General features: G+C 34.7%; 2 protein-coding genes across 6 annotated transcripts in view; both read left to right on the forward strand.

Moving 5' to 3' along the window:
- Positions 1-10,356, forward strand: part of PPP4R2 (protein phosphatase 4 regulatory subunit 2) — a 65,021-nt gene extending 54,665 nt beyond the window's left edge. For 4 of the 5 annotated variants that reach the window (XM_004035902.5, XM_055382995.2, XM_055382993.2 and 1 more), the window contains 6 exons: positions 2,215-2,308; positions 4,194-4,231; positions 6,843-6,917; positions 7,173-7,316; positions 8,021-8,310; positions 8,566-10,356. In XM_004035902.5, the coding sequence (XP_004035950.1) occupies positions 2,215-2,308; positions 4,194-4,231; positions 6,843-6,917; positions 7,173-7,316; positions 8,021-8,310; positions 8,566-8,891 (967 nt within the window). In that variant the 3' untranslated portion in view covers positions 8,892-10,356. The remainder of the gene's footprint in view (positions 1-2,214; positions 2,309-4,193; positions 4,232-6,842; positions 6,918-7,172; positions 7,317-8,020; positions 8,311-8,565) is intronic. The other variant, XM_063703918.1, reaches the window with a different exon arrangement.
- Positions 4,238-6,836, forward strand: EBLN2 (endogenous Bornavirus like nucleoprotein 2). The gene has a single exon (XM_004035903.5). It carries the CDS (start codon positions 5,253-5,255, stop codon positions 6,069-6,071), a length of 819 nt encoding a protein of 272 aa, XP_004035951.2. The 5' UTR covers positions 4,238-5,252; the 3' UTR covers positions 6,072-6,836.
- Positions 10,357-12,322: the final 1,966 nt, after the last annotated feature.

The following is a 12,322-nucleotide window of genomic DNA, read 5'->3' on the forward strand; positions in this document are numbered from 1 at the left end:
TCATCTGTTAAAACTAATTTTAATTAGTGAGAAAACATTAGGTTTTAATGTGGGAAAGAATTTTAGTTGGAAGAAAAAGCATAATGACTAGACAGTATTTTTCAGTTAAGTACTATTTGAATACGCAAACACTTGTTGAATACCCAAACTGTTGGTGCTATTTTGTATATTTTGAATAATAAATTTTAATGACAGTATCACTATGGGGTGATTAATGAGGAAATAGCTTAGGTGTGTTGTGTGTGTAAGGTTTGAAGAGCCATGAACTAGAAGAGGAGCTAAGGTGAGTTATACCACTAATCTGAAATCCACGATAATACTGGGTTTCATGGACAGACAATTGAGAAACTAATACTGATTGTTATACATGTGGAAAATGCTTAAACATTTTTAAAGTAGAGTTAGTTTTGTGTATTAGCTATAGATTTCTAATGGTTGTCTTTATAGGAATGAAACAAAAGATTGTATAAGCTTACTGTTTCATAATTAGTAACGCTGTTGGTGTGCTTTGTACTTCCCCATGTAAAAGGATTCTTCGTTTTGACATTGTACTTCACTCTGAGTAGATTTTCAGAAGCAAAAAAGTATTCTTCCTCAGAAACCCAGAGGAATTTCTAGTTGCTTCTGAATGTTTGGAATATCAGGCAAACATTTAATCTTTTATTCTGTGCCTTGTCTTTTGGTAGAACAGTTTTCTCACTTGTAGGTTTGGATTCGATTTTAGGTTTGAGACAAAAGATTGATTCTTGGACTCTCAAATTTATCTAAAAACATTTGTTCTCATATGAATAACATGCACTTTAAGCACTTTCAGAATTTTTTGCACATCTTATACTTTGAACATAAGAATAGTATTGACACAAAGAATATGAGAACCAAATGTAGTTTATCCAGTTAGAAAATAAACAACTATAATTTTGTAAAATACGTGTGGTACAATGGAAAGGACATGAGATTTGAAGTTAGAGAGACTGAGTTTGAGTCCTGGCATTGTAACTCACTAACTACTATACCTTGTGGTGGAAGAAAATTCTGTATCACACTGCCTATAAAAAATGAAGACCTTTGTGAATGTTAACTATTAATTTGAGGCTTTGTAATTCTTTTCATTAAAGAGAATAAATAGATTGGTATGGCAGACACTGAAGTCTGAAGATTTATGTTTGTACTTAGCTGCGTTTGTCGTACCTCGTGCTCATAACTCTGCTGTTCTGTTCAGCTTGTAATTCTTATGAATGCTAATAGCTACATGAGCTCAAAACTTAAAAATATTTATAAAATGATTTTAGTTCCAACTTATATCAGTTTTGTATTTACTATGGTCAAGGAAAAATTGAGGTATAGTGAAATTATTTGGTAAAGTTAAATAAATGTTGTGTATATTTTAAGTTGGATTAAACGTAGATTATATATGAAATTGCAATAATGGAGCAGAACCACATTTAAAATACTTTATTTGTAGTTTTGTTTGAACGTTTTAAAGAAACCTTTGAGTGCAGAAGAATACTTGAGGAAAAATACATATATTAAATAACCCCCAACTTGATTATTATTTGTGTTACCTCTCTTGTAAACTTAAAAATCAAATTATCAGGATTTAGAATTTTCTATTATATAAAAATTTTTTCCTCAGTTTTGAAGCTTTTTGTTGATTTTGGGTGTTCTAAGTTGCTTTTTTTAAAAAAAAAACAGGAATTTCTGTTGGTAAATAGTAGGTTTACATATTTATGGGGTACATGAGATATTTTGATACAGCCATACAATGCATAATAATCACATCAGGGTAAATGGGTTATCCATCACCTCAAGCGTTTATTTATGCTTTGTGTTGCAAACAGTACACTTATACTCTTAGTTATTTTAAAATGTACGATAAATTATTGTAGTCAACCTGTTGTGCTATCAAATACTAGATCTTACTCATTCTAACTGTATTTTTGTACCCGTTAACCATTCCCCCTCTCCCCCCCCCCCCCCCCACACCTTTATTGCTTTTTAAAGGAAGGGAGAATGGGTTTTTTGTTAAATAGAAAGGTATGCTTATTTTATTGTCTTTTTTTAAATGACTCATCCATTTATTTCCCTATTATAGCATTTTCTTTTGTAGCTTAATACATGGGTGACTAGATACAGCTTTACCTAGCAAAAGAAATAATGTTCCTCGTTCTCTTGATTATCAGTGATCTCACACTGTAAAATTATATTTTTTTGCAGTATCCCTTTTACTATTCAGCGACTATGTGAGTTGTTAACAGATCCAAGGAGAAACTATACAGGAACAGACAAATTTCTCAGAGGAGTAGAAAAGGTATTTATTTTATTATTGGAATTATATTATGCTGTGGTGTAATAGCTTTTATTTTAGAAAAGAACATTGAGTAAGATCTGTTTCAGGTACCACTTTTTGAAATATGTTTTTCAGCCTACCTTGAGTTTCCCAAATTGTTTTCCAAATTGCATTCTGTTTTACAGAGAGATTTAATAGGACCGGGTAGAGGAGGGTTTGTGTGTTGGTCATTGAAGTTTGGGGAAAGCAGCTTATTATTTCTTGGAAATTCATAGTGTATATCAACTTATTAAAGGTTCTGTGAAGTTATAATTGCTATTTTAACTTTATAGAGTGTTTTATAAACTTACCCATGGAATTCATTTTCTCAATTCTGGAGTTCAAAGGTACATAACTTTGGAAACTTATTGGTGCCAAGCATGTAAATGAGGTATTGAGTAGAAAGATGCAGGTCAGATTTAGAGATAAACATTAGTGTTTGTGTGTGGAGGGGGTTGAGGGAGTGTTAGAATAAGGGAAGGGTATTCTGAATAAAGGAAATTGGCTGGGTACGGTGGCTCATGCCTGTAATTCCAGCACTTTGGGAGGCTGAGGTGGGTGGATCACGGTCAGGAGTTCGAGACCAGGCTGGCCAACATGGTGAAACCCTGTCTCTGCAAAAAATACAAAAACTAGCCGGGCGTGGTGGTGCACGCCTGTAATCCTAGCTACTCAGGAGGCTGAGGCAGGAGAATTGCTAGCACCTGGGAGACGGAGGTTGCAGTGAGCTGAGATGGCACCATTGCACTCCAGCCTGGGCAACAAAGTGAGACTCTGTCTCAGAAAAAAAAAAAAAAAGGAAATGGTGTGAAGAACAAAGATTCAAGGTGTTTAAGGGAATGAAAAGTAAGAAATTGACTTGTCTTGAGTGAAAAATGAAGGAAGCCCTGTGAGAACCAAGATGGGACTAATGAGTTCTAATTTTCAGTTGATGATTGGTCTGAAAACACTCCACTGTTCATTTAAGGATCTGGTTCAAATCCACTTTATTTTACCCTGGGAACAGGAATCAAAAACCATTACATAGTGATTTACAGTAGTTTTTGTGGCCATACTGGATTAATATATTTTGTTGATCCTCTGTACACTCAATTGAATAATATCCCCAAAGGCCAGGAAACTGAGATGGCTCATCAGTACTTATTTTTCAGCTCCAGGAGTTGTAATAATTACATTTTGGAGATTTTCAGATAAAGTAGCAATATGTTACAGTAGTCATACCAGGTGCCCTGCCTTTAAATCAGGGTTGCAGTGCTTCATAGTTGTGTGACCTTGGGCCAGTTAGTTTTCTCCTCTGTAAAATGTGGTTAATAATAGGGCTGTGAGGGGGATTAAATGCAAAACACTTACTGTGACTCATAGTAAACTTTCAGTGAACACTGAATATTAGTAAAGTTATTTTTACTGGGAAGATCATAAATATATTACAAAAAAGGTTTGAGTCTCTTTCTGTGGGATATATGATGCAACACAACAAGCCGTGGATTGGGTGTTGCTTTGTAAGGAAAATCAATTACATATGTCTTAAGTACTTCAATCTCTCAACATCTTTGTTGATTCCATCTGAGCTTAGTTACTCTACTACATATAGTGTATGATGTTATGGGTCTAGAATAACTAGATTAGGGTAAAAAATAAGTATAGGAAAAAAAAATCAGTGGCTGAGTAGGATATTCTCTTTTGGTCCTTTGTTATTGTTTTAGTTTTTGCTGTTTTACCAGTTTTCATTTTTAACCATTTTCCTTTACTAGCAAAATTAGAATCAATGGAAATTTAACCCACCACAGTGATTTTAGAAACAAAAATGATTAAACTTTATGTTGTAGTACTTTTCTTCATACTAAATCACTGATTTTTGTTATTGCAGAATGTGATGGTTGTTAGCTGTGTTTATCCTTCTTCAGAGTAAGTATATTTTTTCCATTTCTAGTATATTATTTACTATATTTAATCATTTTATTGCTTCTAATATATTATTCTTAAAATAGACTGAATTTATTTAATATGTAATTAAGTGTGATAACATACTTGTGAACCTACCATTCAGTCCCCAAAGTAGAATATTACTAATAACATTATCTATATGTTTTTTCCAGTAAAGAGATTTGGATTAAAGAGATTGGTGATTTACTGTAATTTTAATATTGTTGGATTTACATACTGTGGTGGCACTCATTGCCCTGAGATGCCATTCTAGATGCCTTTCCAGGGTGTCTCTAGAGCATAATTCCCATGTTTGGAATAACTACTTGATGGCGTTTCTCTTTATGATGGAAAATATTTCCAGTTGTCAAGATTTAGATATAGCAAAGTAAGAATTAAATTTAGATACAGTTTCTCAACCTTGGAACTATGGACATTTTGTACCAGATAATTCTGTTGTGAGTGGGTGTCCTGGGGATTATAAGAGGTTTAGCAGTGTCCTTGACCTCTACCCACTTATGCCAGTAGTGTTCCCTTCTCCAAATATCTTTAGACATTGCCAAATGTCTCTTGGAGATGTGAAAGGCAGGGAGGGGAGGTTGTCCCCTGCTGAGAACCATTGGTTTAAGGTTAATCTGGCTCTGCTTTCATAGACTACTCTGTTACCCAGTCTGGAGTGCGGTGATGAGTGATCATAGCTCACTGCAGCCTTAAACTCTAGTGATCCTCCTGCCTTGGCCTTCCAAAGTGCTGAGATTACAGGTGTGAACCACCACACCTAGCCCAGTCAATTTGTTTTTAGAATGTTCCCAAGAATATAGTTATGTTGCTAAATAAGATACTAAAATAATCCCATACTATACTTCTTGACAGAAAAACTGTTAAAATGTATACATGATAAAAATTTCTTTTATGAAGCAAAATATGTTTTGTTTTGCTCATGAACGTGAGGTATTTTGGAAAAATGGTAAAGAAGTGCGGAGTCAAGTCATAGCGACTAATAATGGATTCTTTTCTTAAATTGTATGCTTATGTTAATTCTCACTGTCTTTTTGTTTGGGTCTGTGACAGATCTTACGAAAGATCTTTTAGACCTATGATTCTTAACAAAATTAAAGAATTAAGTCGGAACCAATTTCCCACAATGTCTCATCTAAGAAAGGACTCACAGCCCAGCAGCCCAGCAGATGACGCAATGGACAGGAGTGGGCTCCCTGACCTTCAAGGAAGATTTGAGCTATCTGGGAAAAACAGACAGTATCCACTGGATGCACTGGAACCCCAACCCAGCATTGGGGATATTAAGGACATTAAAAAAGCAGCCAAGTCTGTGCTAGACCCAGCACATAAATCTCATTTCCACCCTGTGACCCCAAGTTTAGTATTCTTGTGTTTCATATTTGTTGGGTTACACCAGGCATTACTGAGTGTTGGTGTGAGCAAGAGGTCTAATACTGTGGTTGGGAATGAGAACGAGGAAATGGGTACTCCTTATGCTAGGGGATTCAAAGATACGCCTAACTTTATTGCCCTTGAGAAGTCATCAGTTCTCCGCCACTGCTGTGACCTTTTGATAGGCGTTGCCGCTGGATCAAGTGATAAGATTTGCACCAGCAGTCTCCAAGTTCAGAGACGATTCAAGGCAATGATGGCATCTATTGGAAGACTTTCACATGGTGAGAGTGCTGATCTGCTAATCAGCTACAGTGCAGAATCAGCCATAGGTTGGATCAGCTCAAGACCGTGGGTTGGAGAATTAATGTTCACATTTCTATTTGGAGACTTTGAATCCCCTCTACACAAGCTACGCAAGTCAAGTTAGTTGCCAAGAAAGCACAGATGACAACCTATTAATGCTGTGAGAATGTTTCTAGATCGGTGCATGGATGGCTCCATTGCTCTGCGGGCCATTGTGTCTGAGATCCCAGTCTTTGAGGAGAAAAAAAACAATGGTTAAAAAGGCATTGGGGAAATATTTTGAGTTTGGGGGTGTACTTTGCCACCCCATTATTGGGGAGCTATCACCACGAATGTTCCCAAACTTAGCAACAGCGGCAAACTACTGGGCCAAGATGAGCAACCCCACATTTTTGGGATTTAAAGCTCCTGATGTTATACCAGGATCAACCATCACACTCCCTTTGCTTCAAATGGCATCTACCCCGTAAGATCTTGAGGGGGGAGTGTTGGGTGGAATCATAGATCCACGCACTCCTAACATGAACTAATTCTCATTATTAAAAAAAAAAAAAAAAAAAAAAGTCCAGGTGCGGTGGCTTAACGCCTGTAATCCCAGCACTTTGGGAGGCCGAGGTGGGCCAATCACTTGAGGTCATGAGTTTGAGGCTAGCCTGGCCAACATGGCAAAACCCCGTCTCTACTAAAAATACAAAAAATAGCTGCGCATGGCATCACACGTCTGTCATCCCAGCTACTTGGGAGGCTGAGGCATAAGAATTGCTTGAACCTGGGAAGTGGAGGTTGCAGTGAGCCGAGATTGCACCACTGCACTCTATTCCACCTTGGGTGACAGAGCCAGACTCCATCTGAAAAAAAATTAAGTCATCCACAAGTGTATTTTCTTTTCTTATAGGAAAAACAATTCCAATAGTTTAAATCGAATGAATGGTGTTATGTTTCCTGGAAATTCACCAAGCTATACTGAGAGGTGAGATTCTAGATTTTTAATACCTACAGAGTTTGCATTGTCCTGATTTTGAGTAGCAGGCTTAGTGTACTTTTTTAAAATTGGGCATTTTATGGACACTATAGGATGAACTACATAGAATTAGTTAATTTGGTAAGGCATGGGCCTGAAAACAAAGTTGCAGCAAATACTTCTGTGATGTATTCACATCAACATACCTTAAGAGGGATGACTTTTTATAAAAATAGGAAATGATGTTCATTTATCTTATTATAGGTCTAATATAAATGGGCCTGGGACACCCAGGCCACTTAATCGACCAAAGGTTTCTTTGTCAGCCCCCATGACAACAAATGGGTTGCCTGAGAGCACAGACAGCAAAGAGGCAAATTTGCAGCAAAATGAGGAGAAAAATCACAGGTTTGTATGTTTTATATGTAAAAACAGTGTTTTTATTAAAAGTTAAAGTTAACATTTAATCAGTACTTATCACTTACTATTTATAAGTTCTGAGGGACAGAACAAGGTTTTCATGCGGTTTATAGGAGCACTGGCTTCTCTTTGCAGCTGTAGCAAATGTTGAAGGTGGACATAGACAAGACTTAAAACTGCTAATTTGTGGAGACTGTTTATGTAGGGTCTAAAAGTAACGTAGATATGATGATCCATTTCATTTGTTGTTTCTGAAAGTTACTTGAAAAGAAACGATCTTTATAAATAAGTTGATTTTGTGAGTCGTTTCTCATTGTAGTTCATAAAAGTACACCTTTTGTTTATATCTTCAAATTTTCTGTATCACATTAAGGGAAGGAAGACTAAATGAGGGAGAGGACTTAAGAGAGTACGTCCGTATGGAAGACTTGCGGGTTTATTGTAGGAGAATATTTAACTTACTGGAGAATTGCACAGAAAGGTCATATAGCTTTTCTGAGTCCTACTGGGAATTATTCATCAAACAGTTTAGTTTACCTTGAAATTATTCTCTTGTGTTTTTCTTTGTTCAGGTGTTATAATTTAACTTTGACACTGAAATACAATTTAAAACATTATTTAACCTTAAAAATGGGGATGTAGAAGATGGGGAAAATAATCTTATTAATGACACTTTAAAAAAACATTTACAGTGACTCTTCGACATCTGAATCAGAAGTTTCCTCAGTGAGCCCTTTGAAAAATAAACATCCAGATGAAGAAGCTGTGGAAGCTGAGGGGCATGAGGTAAAAAGACTCAGGTTTGACAAAGAAGGTGAAGTCAGAGAAACAGCCAGTCAAACGACTTCCAGCGAAATTTCTTCAGTTATGGTAGGAGAAACAGAAGCATCATCTTCATCTCAGGATAAAGACAAAGATAGCCATTGTACCCGGCAGCACTGTACAGAAGAGGATGAAGAAGAGGATGAAGAGGAAGAAGAAGGTATTTAGAGACCATCTGTAAAAGGGTGGAGTAAGGAGATCCTCAAATTCTTGTACTTCATTTTTTTCGTGAAAGAATTTTACGTAATGGAACTCCTTATAATGCTGATGTTGGGCTTTTCTCCCACCTGTATGTAGTTGCTGCTGAATTTCAGGGGATGTGATTTGAACTATAGAATATCAGAATTCATGAAACTTAACTGTGGAGGTATTTTGAAAATAAAATTTAACTACAACAACATTTGCTTATTTTTAGAGTCTTTTATGACATCAAGAGAAATGATCCCAGAAAGAAAAAATCAAGAAAAAGAATCTGATGATGCCTTAACTGTGAATGAAGAGACTTCTGAGGAAAATAATCAAATGGAGGAATCTGATGTGTCTCAAGCTGAGAAAGATTTGCTACATTCTGAAGGTAGTGAAAACGAAGGCCCTGTAAGTAGTAGTTCTTCTGACTGCCGTGAAACAGAAGAATTAGTAGGATCCAATTCCAGTAAAACTGGAGAGATTCTTTCAGAATCATCCATGGAAAATGATGACGAAGCCACAGAAGTCACCGATGAACCAATGGAACAAGACTAACTATTTAGAAACATTTAGATGCAGTATTTTACATACAGTTCTGGTTTTAACACTGTATAAAACTTTTATGTAATAAAATGGACCTTTAGTTTTACAAGAGAAGCAGGTTGTAAAATAAAGTACTTTTTGGATAATTCCTGAAAGAGTTGTACATGTAAGAACTGTGAATATCAGCTCCTCTGGGTCCTGCTTACCTTACCGCTGACTTTTCTTTCTTTCTTTTTTTGGTCTGGGCAAATCAGTGGTTTGTGTATAGATTTTTTTTTTTTTTTAATTTAGGATTGAAGTTTTTAAACTGGAAGGTAATTATAATTTTGAAAAGTTTTTCGAGATTATCACATTTAGTTTATACATATGCAAGAAGCTTTTTGTCTTGTCTCTTTCTGATAGCTCTAGCAGTTTTCATATTTTGGTCATAGTTTCAACATTTTACCATGTGAATTATAGGGTTTCATGCTGGTTTCCAGATTTTATTGTTTGGCTATGTACAATGGAACTTTAAGTCATATATACATACATATATATATATATATTATTCTAAGGGGGGAAATGTTATATTTTTCTGTTTCTATAAGAGTTGAATACAGTGGATACTTTTTCTATTGGTAATGATTGAGTTCACCTCTTTCAGAAGACATTTTCTTTCTCTTCTGAGTAATTGAAATAAAATCTGGCCCTTGTGAAACCCTGGAAATCTTAAGTCTGTTGAAATACCAGGTTAAACACATTCCAAGAGATCTGTTCAAACTCAAATTCTTTTGTATACTTCTGAGGTGCCTGAGAAAAAGACTTCATTATTTATGAGAAAATATGCTTTATCTTGGAAATTGTGTTCAAATGTTAGCTTACTATTTTGTAGAATGAATGTTTATGAAGCTGATATGAGACCATCTCAGAAGAACCAAGCAGGTTCCTTGACCTTTTGCTTGCTTTTCTGAACATTGTGAATATTACACATGTCTTTCTAAATTATTCTAGGGTATGCAAATGTCAATGGTATGAAACACCACTGTACTGGAAGAATTAATATATTACTTTAGTATGTACCTGAGCTAAATGACTGAAGCTTTAGGGGTGCATAGAAACCACCGTAATTTGTATGACATTTTGAAGTGAATTAAATATTTTTGAACATGCTTCTTCGACAGCCAGTGTTATATTTTTCAGATCAACACAAAGCACAATGATTACTCGAAATTCAGTATTTTCAAATTTACATATTTAAAGTCATGCAAGCTGCAACTTCCCTGTCAAAATTACTGGCTGCCAAATTTATACCTGTTTCTTCAGCTGTACCTTTTGATATTTAAAGTTTTTAAATTTCTGTAAAGTAGATTTTGTAGAATGTAATGTGTTCACTGCCTTTGTGAAGCGGTATATAATTGTATAATTTCTGTGTGTAAACTGAATGCTTGGGCTTTCAATACAGTATTCATATAAAGCAATAAATATTAATGTTATGAAATATTCGAGTACATTTTTATCAAAATATGAAAGAATCCCCCCTTTTTTAGTTTCAGATACCTGAACTACACAGATGAGCTTCTAAAACTGATGCAAACAGTTTCTGACACTGTATAATATGCTTTTGGGTGATTTGGGGGGCAACCACAAGTTTTGCATTTTGACTACTTAAATCATCATGGCTATAAATACCAAAACGATTTGGATCCATTTATGTTTGTAGGATAATATACTACTGACTGACTTGACTGTCAAGTTCACAACAGCTAGATGATATATTTATGACTATGTCTAATAGTTGAAATAAAATCTGAATATTGATTTACTATACCCATGAGGGGAGAAAAATTAACCATTGTAAATTGTTTAAAATTTTTTCAAAAATGTTAAAATGAAGCAAATTTAAGTTTACAAATTTTGAGATTTTCTTTTGAATATTTATGAAATTGTCAGTAAACCTACCTAAGATCCTGTGACCTTTGATATTTTTTATTTTAATTGTAGTGCCATGGACCATTTGTAAACAAATTGATTTACTTTTGTTGGTTATAAGTTGAAGATTTAGCATTATGACTTTCAGGTCTGTGGTTTTATTTGTAAACTTGCAATTGCTATATTTGCGAGGGCAAATGTATTTCTTTATTAAATAAAGTACAATAATGGTGAATGTACCAAAATGACATCACTTAACTCTATGAGAGATCTGCATTTTAATCTATAGTTTAATAGTTTTAATATTTATTAGATATTCATATGTTGATCATAGATCAAACTTGTTGCTGTTTATACAGATAATTGTAGAATGCTCATGGAATATCTTTAGGGTAGGTGGAATACTTCTGTAGTTAAATTGGGAAACCTTGTTCAGCTGGTTTTAGATATTGATGGCCATTTGGAAGTAAATTTCCGCAGGTATTCATAGGTGCACTTAACACAGACTTTGCTTAATGAAAATGTCAGTTCTAATAGTAACTGATTCATTTATGAATCAATTCTAATAGTAACTGATTCACTTCTGAACAGAAGTGATTTTAGGCATATTTCTTAACATATATCAAGCAAAGTCCTGTTAAAAGATCTAAATGAAGAATGGAGACCTCAGTGATTAAAGATGTTTTGTTTCTGACCTTGAGCAGATTGCTTACCTGTTCTCTAGACTATAACCCAACATGTAAAAAAAATTTGAAGATGGTGATGAGGAAAGTGAGATATATATATATATATATATATATATGTATTATGTTTCTAGCACTTTTCCCTTTTAAAAAGTGAAAATATCCTTGTACATTTTTGAAAAATATATTTTCAGTTCTGAAAAATGTAGCAGAAGTAGTGAAAATGTCATATTTTAAATGTTGATTATTAGATAAATTTAACCTGCTTAGGGTTTATTGTAACTACACCTTTCAGACGTGTGTTTTGGAGTAGTGGAATTGCCAGCCAGGCCCTGTGGCTTGGAAAGGCATCCCAGAAATCCTCGGCCAGAAGGTGTGGCTTGTTAAAGCATTGAGATTCAGAGTATTTTGTTTTGCCGGTGTAGATAGGCATGTATTTATGCATTTTTGCATTTGTAAAATCAACTTTTCAAATAATGTAAATGTAATATACTAGTTTACTTAAAGGTACTTGGGCAGAATCTAAAGCTGCTACAATGTTTGATTATGGAAAAAAATGTAACATGGTAAGGATGAAAATGCAACTTACAAAACCAAAGGAATTAAAAATTTTTGGTAGTGTTTCAAATTGTCTTCTGAACAGGAATTTAACATTGGTTTTGATAAAATGAGGGTCAGTTCTCAAGATTTGTGCTAATCATAAAATGAATGAATGCAAAACACCTTGTAATTTCATATGGAATTATAAAAATTAGGTTTACTGGGTTTTGGCCTAATAAGAGTGCTAGTATGTATTGGTTAGAATACATCTTACTATTTCACATTTTAAAAATCAGTACACTCTTCAGGATT

The sequence above is a fragment of the Gorilla gorilla genome, chromosome 2, assembly GCF_029281585.2.
Source record: "Gorilla gorilla gorilla isolate KB3781 chromosome 2, NHGRI_mGorGor1-v2.1_pri, whole genome shotgun sequence".
Lineage (NCBI taxonomy): Eukaryota > Metazoa > Chordata > Mammalia > Primates > Hominidae > Gorilla > Gorilla gorilla.